General features: G+C 42.4%; 1 protein-coding gene across 1 annotated transcript in view; it reads right to left on the bottom strand.

Annotated features, from left to right (window-relative positions):
* mlphb (melanophilin b) overlaps nucleotides 1–17157 on the bottom strand; it is a 68180-nt gene that overhangs the window by 12732 nt on the left and 38291 nt on the right. The window contains exons 7-11 of the mRNA XM_034110413.2: nucleotides 16544–16636; nucleotides 15569–15704; nucleotides 14327–14553; nucleotides 7135–7218; nucleotides 716–1030 (exon numbers count right to left, since the gene is read on the bottom strand). Of these exons, the coding sequence (XP_033966304.1) occupies nucleotides 716–1030; nucleotides 7135–7218; nucleotides 14327–14553; nucleotides 15569–15704; nucleotides 16544–16636 (855 nt within the window). The remainder of the gene's footprint in view (nucleotides 1–715; nucleotides 1031–7134; nucleotides 7219–14326; nucleotides 14554–15568; nucleotides 15705–16543; nucleotides 16637–17157) is intronic.

Raw genomic sequence — 17157 nt, 5'->3', positions numbered from 1 at the left:
ATGCTTGCTAGCTGTCCATTCAAACGAAGTACACTGGATATAAACTCCCCAAACAAGCGAAAACCTACCAGTTTCCCCCACTGTCTCTGCCACCTCCCCCCATGCCTGGCTCCTCCGGTTTGTATCCCTGTATGTAAAGAGGGACTGGTCACAGAGTACCGGGTGATTCCCTACCGCCACGATCATTTTCTCCTCCTTTTGTTGACATATGGGAAATAACTGCGGTCTGGCTCTCCCAACATACACCCGGTTTGATTGGCTACTGCTTGTACTGTCAGATTTTCATACGAGGGATTTGATTGGCTGACGCCTCCGTCGAGGCGGCAAAAGTAGAACATTGCTCTACTTTTGCAGCGAGCACCGCGAGAGAAGCTACACTTTGCTCCCACAATGCAGTTCGGCGAATCGTGACGTCACCCCATTCAAAGTGAATGGGCAGAAGCGTTGAAGCGGCAACGCACGCCGCCGTGTGTAGGGGCCGTAACGGTTGCACAGGAGCAATAAACACTCTGAGTGACTAGATGTATGACTCCAGTAGAGTGGATTCCTGCAAATGGAATTTCATGAGCTAGGCTGTTTTCTTATATTACAGTATATGCAAAAAACCACATGTGCACTACATTATGTATGTGAATGACAAAGATGGCATTAAATGCTTGTGTGTGGTCGTCATTTTCTAGGCTGATGTTGCGCTTTTTTTAATAGACATTTGTACCTTCTGAGAGTCGGTGAGCTGAGGCTGCTCCTCCTCCAGTCTGCACAGGATGATGCTGCTTCTGGACGGGGGGCTGGTAGGTATTCTGCTGGGCTTGGTGTCCGCCTCGTGGCTCCTCCATGCTGGGATGTCCTGGGAGGACAGTGGCCTAGTGGGCTCGTCTTCGTCAGAGCTCAGGCTGTGGTCGCTGATGTTGTCCGTCATCTGGTGCAGCTTCAGCCTCAGCTGCTGCTCCTCCAGGTCCACGTCCGCACACTGAGGAGGAGGAGGAGGAGGAGGAGAGGAGCTGCTCGGAGTCTGAGGACCCTCGCTCGCCTGCCGGACAGAGCAGGGAATATGTGGTTGAGAGACACATCTGTGCCAGGGGAGTCAAACATACGGCCTGCAGGCCAGATCCTGCCCGCCAGAGGGTCCAATCCGGCCCACAGGATGTACAAAGTGTACAATTACAGAGAACTGCACAAAAAAGTTTGTACAGTGATGTGTCAGCTCAGGTGGTCAGGATTACTACACAGATGTGGAAAGGAATGTAAAATCATTTCTAGATCTTATCCAAGGAATATATGGAATATTGAGACTTTATGTGTGATCTGTACGTTTTAACATGTGTAAATGATAAACGGAGGCATCATATTGTTAAAATTACACTTATCTTTCTTTAGAAATGTCAGGTTGTTCATTATGTTCTGTAAAAAGTTAGTTCATTAAATGTGAGCATTTTCAGAATGTATTTTTTTGCACTAAAACAAAGGGAACAGTTTGGCGTTGTGGTTATTTATAGGTTATTATGCTATGCTTTGCCTGGTCAGGCCCACTGAGATGAAATGGGCTGTATCTGGCCCCTGAACTCAAATGAGTTTGACTCCCCTGCTCTGTGTCTTCACCTAAAGTGTATGTGTTTTTGTTTGATTTAAAATACACTGCTTGATTCAAAGCATTCAATGTGTGTCATATAGTTAACCACTACTGCAGACAACCAAACTGAACCAAAAACATATCCCTCCTGGCAGGGGTCCCACCCTTTGAACAGTGACGCTCCTATCTACGCTGCATGTCCTTTCTTAGGATCAGAATCTCAAAGAATGCTGACTTTGACTGGTGGAGGAGGTTGTATCCCTTTGTTTGAGCCCTCCTCGGGCATTTTTGTACATTTTTCCTGACTTTCTTTTGTTGATTTGGTGATCATTTCAGCTGTGGAACAGCTTTTGGCATCTTCTTTTGAGTCACATTTTTGAAATCCATTGTTGTTTACTCTTACATGTTTTGTATACTCTCGTGATGCATTTTTCACCCTCCGGACCCCTTCGTGGCAAAAATGTACACGCCCCAAAAAAACTGCTATTAAATCATACATCAATATTTTTTTCTACTTTTTTTTTTTTTTTCATGAATCACTTAAACAACTTCTAACGTGCTCAAAACTACCAAACATTTGAAAAAGAAAACCTGGATTTTAACCCTTTAAATGCCTGTTTCATTATTTGAATTATCTAACTCAGTGGTTCTCAAACTTTTTCTGTCAGGCCCCCCCTTTGGAGAAAAAAAAAGTCGGGCCCCCCCAACACAAATAGTCAGGCTCAGTGGCGGCGCCAGAGATTTCTTTTGGGGGTGCTGTGGGGTAGCTTGACGTTTCATAGAGGGTGCTCAAACATTTAGGGTTTCCCATTAATGTACCGGTCGCTACAGGGGAATGTTCTACTGCAACACTCCCCACACGCATATACACAGTTTACCCACAACTGTTACAATGAAGGCTCGATATCAGCTCACGGCATATGGACATCCTCTAGGGGGGTCCGGGGGCATGCTCCCCCGGGAAGATTTATTTTTAAATATTGAAGTTAAAAGCATCAATCTGGTGCACTTTGAGAGCAACATGAAGAGATCTATGGACAGTGTTGGGAAAGTTCACTTTCTACATGAACTAGTTCAGTTCACAGTTCACACATTTTAAAATGAACTAGTTCAGTTCATAGTTCATAATTCAAAATGTTGAACTAAAGTTCATGGTTTCAAAAATGAACTAATTTATAGTTTATAGTTCTTTTTTCAATACGTTGCTGCGAGCTATTATTTGTCTCCTGTACGATGTTAATGGGATCTGGGTGGTAGTGGATCTGTGTTGGCTCTCTTTTTTATTCGCCACTCGCACATACCGTGAAAGGCTAGTCGTGTGCTTATTCTCAATGTGCCGTTTAAGGTTTGTTGTCGACGTCGTCGATGTACGGACTTGCTTTTTCAAACCGGGCGGACACAGTTTACAGGCAAACGTTTGATTTTTTCCATCTGAGTCAGTACTGACTTTAACGTAAAACTCTTTTAAATGCTCATACGCCGACGCCGTAGAGTCTCACTCTGAGCGAGTGCTGCTTCAGCTGCTCTCGGCTTCGTCCATACTAATTCATTCATTCATTCAATGCTCGCCGGTTCCGCGGTTTCACATTGTTTGTTGTGAGGAGTCTGATATATTTAGTATATTTATATTTTAGTGCGACAGCCAGGGGTGACAGGCGCGTACGCGTCACAGGCAGCTTGCTGTTGCCAGATTGGGTGGTTTTCCGCATTATTTTGAAGCCTGTTTACGGTGTGTTTTAACTGTTCATGAACGATCGTTCATTGAACACGTTCAGGTACATCACTGTCTATGGATACCTCTCTCAACACCCATTTGAAACAGAACTGTAAACAGATTTACTTTTTCTTTATGGATATTTTACAAATCACCCTTTTAAACTTTATTCTTGTTTTACTGTCATATAGTATTTCATACCTGTTTTTCATTTATTCTCTTATTTTTTTATAACTATAATGATCATATAAACGTGTGCCTCAGAAATAATTGTTTACATTAATGGTGACTAAAACGTTTGAGAACCACTGAGATAACGCTGAGAGAGTCCTTTTGCTCACTGAGTCTCTCAGTCTGACCGGAGAGGACTCTCCTCCACTTTGTTGTTGAAAAAACTCCTTATATCCGTTAGCGTAGCTCGCTAGCACCAAAAGCCAACAACAACGATCTCCGGTGCCGGTGCGCTCTCTCTCTCTCGCGCACGCATACAAAATGACTCGTTTCACACACACACACACACACACACACACACACACACACACACACACACACACACACACACACACACACACACACACACACACACACACACACACACACACACACACACACACACACACACACACACACACACACACACCATAAGTAACCGGATCAAAGTAACATTACAGTCAGCGGCACTGTGAGTGCAAACGTCGATGTGTCCCATTATCATTCACATCACTTCATAATGTATCATACTCTCCTTATCTGAGTCAGCTGATCCGTATCTGGCCGTGCAACACTCTCAGTGTCACATACTGTATGCAGAAGTATTATTTTAAGCAACACATTAAGTTGACGAAACACTCGAGACAAATGTAATGAAAGTCAGATCGTGACTTAGACGGGCAGTGATATCATAAACCTGTTAATGTACGCATTCAAACACTTGTTCTGTTACCAGCTGTGTTCACCTTGCAGGTGCAGCTCTGAGGCTTTGATCCTGATCAAGTGTTTAAGTCATGGATGTTTAAAGTTTAACTTCTTCATATGTCTAATATTATACTTTACTTTTCATTCAGGAAGTATGACGCTGCGCTGTCAGTGCGCTTCTCCATGTTTGTGATTGGTCAAATGTTTCTAACCCCGTCCCTTTCACGTGAACGCGCTCTCAGCCGGACAGAGAAACCCTGGTTGATTTACTGAGTTGATAACCAGCTTCGTAGGACTGCTTAGCGAGATCGCGTTTGTTAGGGTTATAGTTACAGTTACAGTTAAGCCGGGTAAATCAAACATATACAGGGTCTGTTGAACTGGCTTCGTCGTACAGGGCACCGGAGGCAGTAACGTGTAACTCAGCAGAATCTGAGAAGAGCAGCACCAGCTGCAAAGAGCGGTGCCTTTTACTGTTTACTTCACTGCTTTGCCCTTCATTAGAACCACTGGATAGAGGTTGAGGCTGCTACGTTCAACCACACACACCTCTACACACATCGAACTACCAGAGTATTCCCCTCGTTCTATGAAGGAGATGTCCGGTCACCAGGGCGCATGATGTGTGTGTGTTTGTGCTCAGCTCCGCTCTGTGTGTGTGTGTGTTCGGTGTGTTTGTGTGTGTCCGGCATTTGTTTTCAAATTACCACGAACAGTAATTTACACAAATCTGGTTCTCCATAGTTATATGTGTATTCCCAAGTGAAAGAAATTAGTTTAATCTCGATGTAGTGCGATATTCCTGCCAGAACGAACGACACTATCATAAACAAATGCACACACACGCACACACACACACGCACGCACACACACACACACACACACACACACACACACACACACACACACACACACACACACACACACACACACACACACACACACACACACACACACACACACACACACACACACACACACACACACACACACACACACACACACACACACACACACACACACACACACACACACACACACACGACCGGACATATTCTTCATAAAACTATGAAGAACGAGAAAGTATATTGTGCGCACGAGTTAATAAAGCGTGGCCTGGTTTTATTTATTTTTCTCTCGATGAACCCTCCAGGGCTCCGTAGATTCATGAAAACAAAAGTAGAACAACATATTGATGTATGATGATTTAAAGGTGGGGTAGGTCATTTTGGAGAAACCAGCTCGAGTGTGCTAGAATTTGAAAATGCAAAACCGGAAAAAATCTGCCACTTCCTCACAGAGCCCCTCCTCCAACACACACGACCGCGCACATGACCAATGAGGGCACGAGATAAGTTTGTGCACAGATGGAAGGCTGACAGGCAGGTAGGCCATCCAGTTACTTTAGCCGGGCCGGCTCAGATGATTGGTCGTGCTTTCTACAGCGCCATGGCTTCCACAGATGATATTTTTTTATGGATTTGTTGTCAAAGCACTTCAGATATTCATTGCTATCGGGATGTTAAGAGCATTCCATGCAATATAACAAAAAGTGTATCTCGAGCCGGTTTCTCAAACTTACCTACCCCACCTTTAATAGCAGTTTTTTGGGGCAGGTACATTTTTGCCACGAAGGTGTCGAAAGGATGACAATTTGAAGAGGGCACAAGGGTTAAAACATAGCACGTATCACCATGTGCCTATCATAGAGGATTTCTTTGAATTATTTTTTTAAACATTTACATCTGAGCTGTAGACTGAGGTATTACTAATCAACATAACCTCAGGATTAGCGTTACTTAGCTACAGATTATAAAATGTACTATCAAGAGTTATAACTTCAGCCTATGGGTACAGGAAGTGAAGGTAATCATCTTGGCAAAAGTGTTGACGTGTGAAGCAAAGGACAACCAAACGCTGAACAAAGTATCTTATGCGATCAAAATGTTACAATTTGTACACACTGTGAATACCCGGCTTCGTTATCTACCATAATTTAGAATCTAAATTGCATGGGGCCAAGTTGTGGCCCCACGCAACATTGTGTGAGGAGGCCCCTCCCGGTCCGGTCTAGCGCCGGAGCCCCGCAGCGGGGAAACTGGCGTGCATAGTAGCGCCGCATTTGCGCATAAGATTAATTGCGCCGCATTTGCGCATATGACGAGGCCACCTCTGCAAGATGAGGCCCCCTCCACAAGGTGAGGCCCCACGCAGTCTGCGTAATCTGCGTGTAGGGAGGGGTGAGCCTGGGTCATTGGCTAAAAGGAGAAGTCTGATTTTGTTTGTCTTTGTTTTAGTTTTTACAACAGTTGCTATCATTTTCAAATTGGTAAAAGCCACTGTCATGTTTGCAGATGTTGTGAGTTTGCTCATTCTCTGATGACAAAACAGACATAGTAATCACTGTTGAGAGGAGAATGGAAAGTCTGCCCCTCTTCATCATCAGAGGGCCTAAGCACTGAGATAAAATGCCCCAATATTCGGAGCGAATATAAATATTTCAAAATATAACGAATTTATCACATAAATGAACCCACTTACTTATTCATAATGAGTATATTGCCTACAGTAAATAGAGAGAACACCTACAGGTGACCCACCAGTCAAGTTAAGTTAAGCAATGTGCAATAAACCAACAACAGATAAGTATCTCGTAAAACACAACTTCAAAAACACGAACCCATCCCTTTAAAGATACATACACCAATAATCATCGTACGTAGCCGACTATACGAAGAAAAATCACAGATCTCTCTTTACTTTTACGCTAACAGCAGGAACAAGTACAACTAGAGACAGATTAGCGAGCAGATTATGATGCACATGTATCCTGCAGTAACATGTCTGCAGTTTTGAATAATTACTGTAAACAAAGGGTCTGGCGACGAATATGATGATAATTTGGCAACTACGGTGAGCTATTTAATGGACTTACCTCGTGGTATGTGGAGGTGACATTCTGCTCTAAGTGGTTTAAGAGGTTCTCAATGGCTGACACACGACTGTTCAGGTCAGTGATCTGCAGAGAGACAGTCAGTCAGCCAAAGACAGATGATGAACACAAGATATGATGAAGAAAGAAACTTTAGCAGGATTTCAGAATCATAGACCAATTATTTTATCAATGAACATCAATTGGAAAACTTGAGAAAAGTTAACCCACACGTATTAATAGTTCCTTCAAAACAAGATTTTAGAGCTAACATGATACTGTTGAAATCTTCATGTCATATAATATTAATTTCACTCAGAGTGAACAAATAAGACATCATCAGCGTCTATGGGCTGATCCAATCACCTCATCCCCAAATCTCATTTCACTGTAATTGAAAGAGTCCGGTCTAAAATTACTTTTGAGAAGCAGTTTTAGTTTGTTTTTTTTCGGTAGCATTTTTTTGTCTAGAAAATATGGAAAATTAAAAGATTTTAGTTAACAGAAAAACCGAAAAGGAATAAAAGTCAAAATATGAATTTGAGTCCAATTAGAACATGGAGTAGTGGGTCACCCAGCCTCTTCAAATGGGTATTAAAAGAATGAACACTCACTTGGCAGAATTTTTTTCCCACCCACAAGTCATAAACAAAGAAGAATAAACAAGAATTGAATCAGCAGGTATTTTTACCCACATGTGTCTAAGGCTTTCTGTAGTTTAAGGAAATAAAACAAGTTGTGCTTGGATAATGGGTCGATGCCATGATATTTTTCCCTATTGGGTCCCTGGGTTCAGGAATAGTGAAATCAGAAAGTCGAACAGACACTCAGAAGACACATGTTCAAAGTGAGCTCTCAGACAGTTCCTCTCAGAGTGTGTTGAAATCATGCCTCCTGTCCTCATTCTCAGACATAAACCATGACCCTCATTCTGACCCTAACCAGCGGTTACCTAATCATGAGGATCTACTTAAGCAGTGGTTCTCAAACTTTTCCGTCAGGCTTTGAAGACAAAAAAAGTCGGGCCCCGCCAAGACAAATTGGGGAGTGGACCTAACATCCTCTAGGGGGTTCTCACCTCCTCTAGTGGGGTCCGGGGGCATTTATGTTTTAATATTGAAGTTAAAAGCATCAATCTGGTGCACTTTGAGAGCAACATGAAGAGATCTATGGATACCTCTCTCAACACCCATATGAAACAGACCTGTAAGCAGATTTACTTTTTCTTTATGGATATTTTACAAATCACTCCCCTTTTAAACTGTATTCTTGTTTTACTGTCATAGTATTTCATAACTGTTTTTCTTTATTCTCTTATTTTTTTATATCTATAATGATCATATAAATGTCTCGGAAATAATTGTGACCAAACCGTTTTGAGTAATCTGAACACTGAGATAGTCCTTTATTTCACCTGAGCTGAGGTTATCTGAGCCTCTCAGTCTGACAGGCGAGAGTTCTCCCTCCACCTTGTTGTTGAAAAAGCTAGCGTAGCTAGCTAGCACCAGATGCTAACAACAACAATCTCCGGTACCAGTGTGCGCTCTCTCTGTCTCTCGCTCGCGCACACACACAAAATGGCTCGTTCCAGACACACACAGAGACCCAGACGTACTTGTACTGTAGCATATTATTTTCGAATCACACATAAAAATAAAAAAGACATACATTTCTTGGGGGTGCTTAGAGGGTGCTATGGCTATTACATTACATTACATTTAGCTGACGCTTTTATCCAAAGCGACGTATAATAAGTGCGTTCGACCAACAAAATACAAACTTGAAGAAAACAGAATCATATAAGTACATCAGGCTTCATAGAGCTAAAACATTTCAAGTGCTACTCAACTGGCTTTAGGTAAGCCAGTCCTTTATTAGTATATAAGTACTTTGTTAATAGTTCTATTGCTCGAAGTGGAGTCGAAAGAGATGAGTTTTCAGTCTGCGCCGGAAGGTGTGTAAGCTATCTGCTGTCCTGATTTCAATGGGGAGCTCATTCCACCATTTTGGAGCCAGGATAGCAAACCCACGTGTTTTTGCTGATGGGAACTTGGGTCCCCCTCGCAGCGCGGGTGCAGCGAGTCGTTTGGTTGATGCAGAGCGGAGTGCACGTGCTGGGGTGTACGATTAACCATGTCCTGGATGTAGGAAGGGCCAGATCCATTCGCAGCATGGTACGCAAGTACCATTGTCTTGAAGTGGATTCTAGCAGTTACCGGAAGCCAGTGGAGGGAGCGGAGGAGCGGCGTGGTGTGGGAGAATGTAGGAAGGTTGAAGACCAGACGAGCCGCTGCATTCTGGGTGAGCTGCAGAGGTCGGATGGCACATGCAGGTAGACCAGCCAGGAGGGAGTTGCAGTAGTCTAGGCGTGAGATGACTATCCTAGGGGGACCTGCAGCACCCCCTAGCGCCCCCCTGACGCCGCCTACTGACCTTCCATCCTCAACATGTACATTACACACCTGTGTCCTACAGCACCCTCATAGGTTTCTAAGTTTAACTTCCGCCGGTCATAACAATTTCTTTTTCAAAAAATCTTTTATATTATTTTTTTTGTCATACAATTTTTTCCTCCTGGTCTCTCGCGCCCCCCCCTGTCATACCTCTGCGACCCCCAGGGTCCCCACTTTGAGAAACACTGACTTAAAGCAAGCTGGGCTGCCTGTGTAGACAGAAGTGTATTTGTTCCATCAGACTCTTCTCACTCAAACCTGTCAAACAAGACAGCTTGTTCAGTGGCCACATGTTTAAACTATAATGTAAGCCATTTTTGATTCATATTTGTATTTAGTGTCTCATAATGCCTGTGCTGCACCTCTTTTCACCCTCTGTCTGAAACCAGAGCCCAGTCTGTTGAAGATGGTCAGCATATCACTTACAGTGGGTTGTAGCTCTAACCAAGAGAAGCGCACGTGTTACATAGTGATGTCACTATGTCCCTAGAGTAAACAAAGGAGTCCAATGGGGGCGTTTCAAAGCCCACAATGCACGACGGGGCCTCAGGTCAAAGATCAGGTCAGGTGATACTGATTCAGAATCTGCTTTATTGCCAAATACATTCATACACACATTTAAGTTCCTGGTGTTGGGTTGAGATCTGGAAAATATCCCTTCATTGGGCTTTGCATTAAAGACTTCAGATTTGTTGTGTTTCCTTGCTCGTTTATTCAGAATTCTCCTATAAATCGTAATTTGTCTGGATAATGAACATGTAAACAATTTTTGACTCATCAAGATGTCTTTCGACAAACATAATTAAACGGGATATGTGTTGCTTAGCAGCTTGAATTGTTTTCAAATCAGAATCAAACGGAAGGAAAGTGACAGCCGTGCGCAGGAAGAGCAGCCGGGGTCTGAACAGCCAATGGGAACTTTCAGGCTGCATCTGATGTCTGACAGACACATTGGTTGACTGTTGGTTTTCTGCTGTTTCCTGTTTGTGTCTTCCAGCTGTGAGACAAATTTGCCATGACACCAGACATCGAAGGTGGCCATCAGCAAAGGGCGGGGGGGTTTGATAACAGCAGCCCTCCTGTTGTCACGGCTGCCGTCACCACTTCTTTGTTTTTGTTTTCAAAGAACATCTTTTGATTCGGAAAGACAGTGTTACACCCTCAACATGAACAGTGGTGGACCACGTTTTTGATGAATTACTTAAAAACATTGTTAAATTACCCTTATATAAAGTTTGTATAAAAGTACTGTATACTACTGTAAACCTTCCTTAAGTAAAAGGGTATGTAGTACACCTAAGTATGTAGGTAAGTGTTAATAGCAAAATGTACTTACATACTAAATAGTAAAAGTATTTGTTGTGCAGTAAAATGTTCCCTGTACATTTTCTGCTGAATTCATGTGAATGTATTTTGCTGCTGGAGATGTTTAAGGCAAGGCAAGTTTATTTATATAGCACCTTTCAACACAAGGCAATTCAAAGTGCTTTACAAAAATGAACGACAATAAGAGCATTAAGAAACATATTATAAAATTATATCTAGAAACACACATTTAAAAGCATTGATATAAAATGACATTTAAAAACACTCATTTAAAAGTAAAAATAAAAAGCAAAGATAATAAAAGTTACAGTGCAGTCTAAGATATGAATAGTTCAATTAAAAGCAGTGGCAAAAAGAAAAGTCTTCGGCCTGGATTTAAAAGTAGTAAGAGTTGCAGCGGACCTGCAGGTTTCTGGGAGTTTGTTCCAGATATTTGGAGCATAATAACTGAACGCTGCTTCTCCATGTTTAGTTCTGACTCTGGGGACAGAAAGCTGACCAGTCCCTGAAAACCTGAGAGATCTGGATGGTTCATCATTTAGCAGGAGGTCAGAAATGTATTTTGGACCTAAACCATTCAAAGCTTTATAAACCAGCAGCAGTATTTTGAAATCTATTCTTTGACACACAGGAAGCCAGTGTAAAGACTTCAGAACAGGAGTGATGTGATCCACTTTTTTAGTGCTAGTGAGGACTCGAGCAGCGGCGTTCTGAATCAGCTGCAGCTTCCTAATAGATCTTTTAGTGAGACCTGTGAAGACACCATTGCAGTAGTCCAGTCTACTGAAGATAAAAGCATGGACAAGTTTTTCCAAATCCTGCTGTGACATTAGTCTTTTAATCCTAGATATGTTCTTTAGGTGATAGTAGGCTGATTTAGTAACTGTTTTAATGTGACTGTTGAGACTCAGGTCAGAGTCCATGACTACACCTAGATTTCTGGCTTTATCTGTTGGTTTGAACATGGCAGACTGAAGCTCAGCGCTAACTTTTATACGTTCTGCCTTGGCTCCAAAAACCATTACCTCAGTTTTATCTTTGTTTAATTGGAGAAAGTTCTGACACATCCAGTCATTGATTTGTTCAATGCACTTACTCAGTGTTTGAATTGGAGCATAGTCTCCTGGTGAAATTGTTACGTAAATGTGGGTGTCATCTGCATAGCTATGGTAACTTATTTTGTTGTTCTTCATTACCTGAGCCAGTGGTAGCATGTAGATGTTAAAGAGAAGAGGCCCCAAGATGGAGCCTTGAGGTACCCCACATGTCATATTTTTCAACTCAGATGTGTATGTGAAAGTTGTTTCTGTTCTTTAAGTAGGATTCAAACCAATTTAGAACTGTTGCCGAAGGTCCCACCCAGCTTTCCAGTCGGTATGTTGTGGTCAACAGTGTCAAACGCAGCACATATTAAACGCAGTTTAAGGTTGTGCTCATTTTAATTCCTTTATACACTGTTGTGTAGTTTATTGTACAGCAATGCATCACATTCAAGATCTTCATATGTTTTTAGCTTTGTCCCGTGAGAACCACGTGTCTCTACAGGCCAACTTGTCATGAGGTTCTCAGAAAAGCAGTTGTTTTCAGCTTTGTGTATTCGCTGATCTCGGGACATAAAAAGTATTTTAACTTAAATATACAGTACTTCTCGAGTAAATGTATTAGTTACATTGGAGCACTAATAAGTGAACACGAGGTTCCACAGTGTGTCTGAGGGGCACATGAGGACGTGTATAGGCCACAGAGAGTCTGTTTTCTATCTGCTCCCATCACCACGTGTCCTGATGCTTTCCAGACACTTGTTGTATTTCAAATAAATAGACACTGATGCAATGTACGAGACCTCCCTCTCATCTACCAGCTGTATCCCCTCCCCCCCTTCACTCAACATCTCAGTCTGAGGAACTCTTGTATGTGAGTGTGTTCTAAAGCAACATGTGCAGCGAGAAAGACCAAATTGCAAAATGAAGTGAAGTTTAAATTTTTCTTTTAATCTTTTACTCAGAAATATACTCCTAAACCTATAGTTCTGTTTATCTATCTTACCTTGCACTTTATTGCTCATTTGAAGAAAACAGAATGGTTCAGTGACATCATATGGTCATATTTAGCTTATTGCAATTCTCACGTTGTCCTTTCTTACCTGAATATATCTGGTTAAGCAGTTTATATCTAATAAAAAATATATAATGGATAGCCAGCATAATTCTTTTTAATTGGAGGGATGAAACCCTCTTTCATGGTCACACATGCAGAGTACAGCACACAGTGACATTTGGCCTCTGCATTGTACCCATCCTAGTACTAGAAGCAGTGGGCAGCTATTGTACAGCGCCCGGGGAGCAATGGGAGTGGGGGGTGACTGGTGCATTGCTCAAGGGCACCACGGCAGGGCAGGAGGTGAACTGGGACCTCTCCAAGTAGCAGTCCACACTCCATATTTTAAGTCTGTTCGGGGACTTGAACCGGTGAGCCTACGGCTCCAGGTCCAAGCCCCTACTGGCTTGACAAATAAAAAGAAAAGTTGTAATGGTTTTTAGTGCCTCTTGGTCTAGCATGCTTTTTTAGAGGCTTTTAAAATGTGCCAAGAAAAAATACCATATGCCATATGGATTGTTAAATCATCAGTAAAATTAATTGATATCAGACAGAACATCTGTGCATTGATAGGACTGGATTGTGTAAGGAGGTTGGACATTTTGATGAATAAATGTCACATTTCTAAAAAAGTGTTACAGCTTAGTTTCAGGAAGAAGACATTGCCTCCCTTCTCACGATCCAATCTCCTGCAGACCTGTAGGCGTGTCCAACATTTTCTCTGGAGCTTGTCTCAGTTCTCACAATCCCCCCCCCTCCCCAGACCCTATTCTTCTCTATATTCTTTCAGCAGGATTAGAGTTAGAGATAGCACCGTTGCTCAAGGCATAGCACGGTGGCCACACATCTAAAATATACTGGATAAATGTTCCTGGGGGGGAATGTAGACTCAGAGACTAAAGAAGTGCCCCAACCTTGAGCCCGGACGCCCGGGTCCCAAGGCACTTCAGCCACATTATCTCCTGTGTGGGTCGTTCATACCATGCAGTTGACCCACTCCCCAACCTTCAATCCTTTACTCAGCCCCCACTAAACATGACCCAATCTTTTCCGAATCCTCTGGCTATTCCAAAAATATATTATTTTGTACTGTTTGTGTTAATACGTGCAGAATAGTGGTGGGCGATACCACAACATTTGTTTTGACCTTCTGTCTAAATAATAAAGCTACAAGTTAATGTCTTATTATTTGGGTGAGAAAAATGTGTCATGATTTACGAGCTGAATACATCATTAACAGGCAACCGGTTTTATGATTAATTTTTTTACGAGGGCTAAATCTGTATTAATGAGTATTTCATATGGATCATATTACAAACCTGTGGTGGGGCGTTTGGTGCGTTCAGGCTCTCCTGGGAGGTGTGGCCGCAGGGGCCCAAATGGGACTGGTAGAGGGGGTAGAGCTGGTCGTCCTCCTCTGAGTCTTCAGGGCCCAGCAGATAACTGCCCTGAGGGCCCCATGCACTGCCACTGCCACACGAGGAGTAGCTGAGCTGGGACATGGAGCGAGAGGGAATAGTTTGGCTCTCCGGGTACCCAAGGTCATCTGGAGAAAATATGAGGTCAGGAGCTCAAATTAGCAAAACTGTTCCACATTTCTGTCAATATCACGGTTTAATTAGAGTATTATATCAATGTCACACAATACAAATAGAAAAACAAATGGCCATTCTGTTCAGTCACCTTGACCATTGGGAGAACCCAGCCCTCAGGAAGTATGCCGGCATTGAGGCAACACTCTCAACACTCAGATGTGCCACTGAGCAACTTTCAGAGGAATGAACATGGGCCCTGCCTGAACGTTGTATTCAGTTCCCTTGATACATATATTATGCGTAGAACTCATTTATTACCGCAGCTGCATAAATAACGGACAATTTTGGTCAAAGTTTGTCAAACTGCTGAAGAAGAAAACACATTTGGAGGGAGATTAGACTAAAACATAGAAACAGACAGGTATAAAAAACAAAACAAAAGCAAGCTTTAATGAACTAAAGCTAATCACAAAGACTGTAAAACACACAAACATAGAGGACAACATAGACTGTATCAAGAAAAAGAAAGAAGATAAACCGGAATGGCACAAGGTCCAAGAGCAGTAACAGAATAAATGAGCAATGGACACATAAATGCAGAGAGACCACATCAGAAACACTGACAGAGTCACACAGAGACAGACAGGCGCACAGACAGGACGCATCTGACAAGACTGGAGTGGGCAGGTGAAAACAGCAGGGCAGCACGTGATTGGACACAGGTGGAAAGACTGAGGGCGGGGCAAACAATCACAAAAGGCGGGGAAACCAAAAGACAGGAAGTTAAAACAGACATAACCCAGGGGAAGGAAACGTTCTCAAATGAAAACAGGAAACACAAAGACGGATCATGACATTATGTTGATTACAAAATACATTTTGAAAATGCATTTCTTATAGTGTCCTATAGGCCAAAAGGAATCATAGTGCATGTGACCTGTTCATGATGCGACTTCTCTTCCTCTGTATAAATGCTTCACATGCCTTTGCACCAATGATCGTTGAAAGTGTTTCTCCTCTCTTTACCTTGCTGTGGAGCCATCCTCAGGTCCAGACCTTTGCGCTTCTCATCCAAAATCTGGTGAAAAACAGACGCCATGTCCGCCTCAGCAAGCATGGACTCCCTCCCCCCCCCATCCATCAGGTCCTGGGAGACTGGGGCCTGAGGAAGAGAGTGGTGAGTGGTGAGTGCTGATGAAGCACAGTGGAGATGATGATGCTGGTCAGGCTTAGCTAAAAGCTTAGCATCAGGGAGGAGGTGTGTGAAGGCTTTGCGGTTGTCACATAGGTGATTGGATAAAGTAAGAGCAAGGTATAATATCGATCAATAAATAACTAAATGACTTGTTGCTTCAAATTAATTCCAAGCTACATTAATACATTTGAGATACAAAAAATACCTTATTATATAAAAAAAAAAAAATAAGGAGGTGGACCTTTCTTACTGTACAGTAAAATCATTAAAAGTGGCACATATTATTATTTATACTAATAACATTTTTTGTATTTATTTATTTATAATAGAAATGTATGTAAAATACACGTAAATGTAATGACTACATCTATCTTTTCTCTTTTTTTTAAATAACTCCGGGTGTCTGACCTAGTTTGCCAACTGGAGTGTGGTGGTGGGCTTTATGTTGGTCATGGCCAAAAACTGCTTCAGAGTTAATCAGATTTCTTTTAGGAACGAAAACCGAAGACTGAAGAGTCTATTTCATCTTTAAGTGATGACACCGTGAGTTGGTTTCATGCCACTTGAATCTCTTGAAATTTGCTTAAATGTTGTTGAACGTTGTGTTAATGAGCTTACAAGATGTCTTAGTGTCTGTGCACAAATGAGTGTATTGTAGCCAGATACGAGAATGAATAATGACATGGCTTAGCGCTAATGTAATATTGCCAGAAACTGTTTGGCAAAGAAGAAAAAGAGAAACAAGCTAAAGCAGAAACAGACAATAGAGCTGGTGGTCTGGCTGACACACGCTCTGCAGCTGCTACCTGAAGTGGCCGTCCTCTGGACTCGATGAAGCAGTCAAGGCCCAGTTCAAAATCAAAAGGATCGACAGTAAGACGCCTTTTAACCTTTTTCATCTATGGAGAGCAGACAGGGAAACACCATCACCAACATAGAGTAGAGAGTACAGAGGAGAGAAAGAAGAGAACAGGTGCTGGGCCAGAGAGGAGAGGAAGGATTCAGAAATCACCACGCAAATCGATTGAGAATACCCAAATGAAGCACAGGTAACCAACATACTGTTCTTTTGAGGTAACAACCATAGGACCATTTACAAAACGTACTGTTGTTCTTTATTTATTGTTAGTGTCGAAGCCTTCTAACATTCTGGATGAATAATATCAAGTGATTTGTTTTGGTGCAGCAGACAGATGGTTATTGAGTTTTTCAGAACAGCAGTTAGTGTTGTAAGTGGGTTGCTGAGAAAAAACAGATGCTTTGCTGTTACTGATGTTGTTGCATGTGAGGGACAAAGTAGGGCTCTGTCACCCGGAAGGACAGCAACTTATTTAAGACCCATACATGTTCAACCCTGTGCTGTCGATAGAGGATCCTCTCTACTGAATAATCCTCAGCACCCTGCAGACTCCTACTACCA

This window comes from Pseudochaenichthys georgianus, chromosome 21 (assembly GCF_902827115.2).
Source record: "Pseudochaenichthys georgianus chromosome 21, fPseGeo1.2, whole genome shotgun sequence".
NCBI classification, from domain to species: Eukaryota; Metazoa; Chordata; class Actinopteri; order Perciformes; family Channichthyidae; genus Pseudochaenichthys; species Pseudochaenichthys georgianus.
Note: the sequence above shows the minus strand (reverse complement) of the source record. Positions and strands in the feature narration are given on the sequence as shown.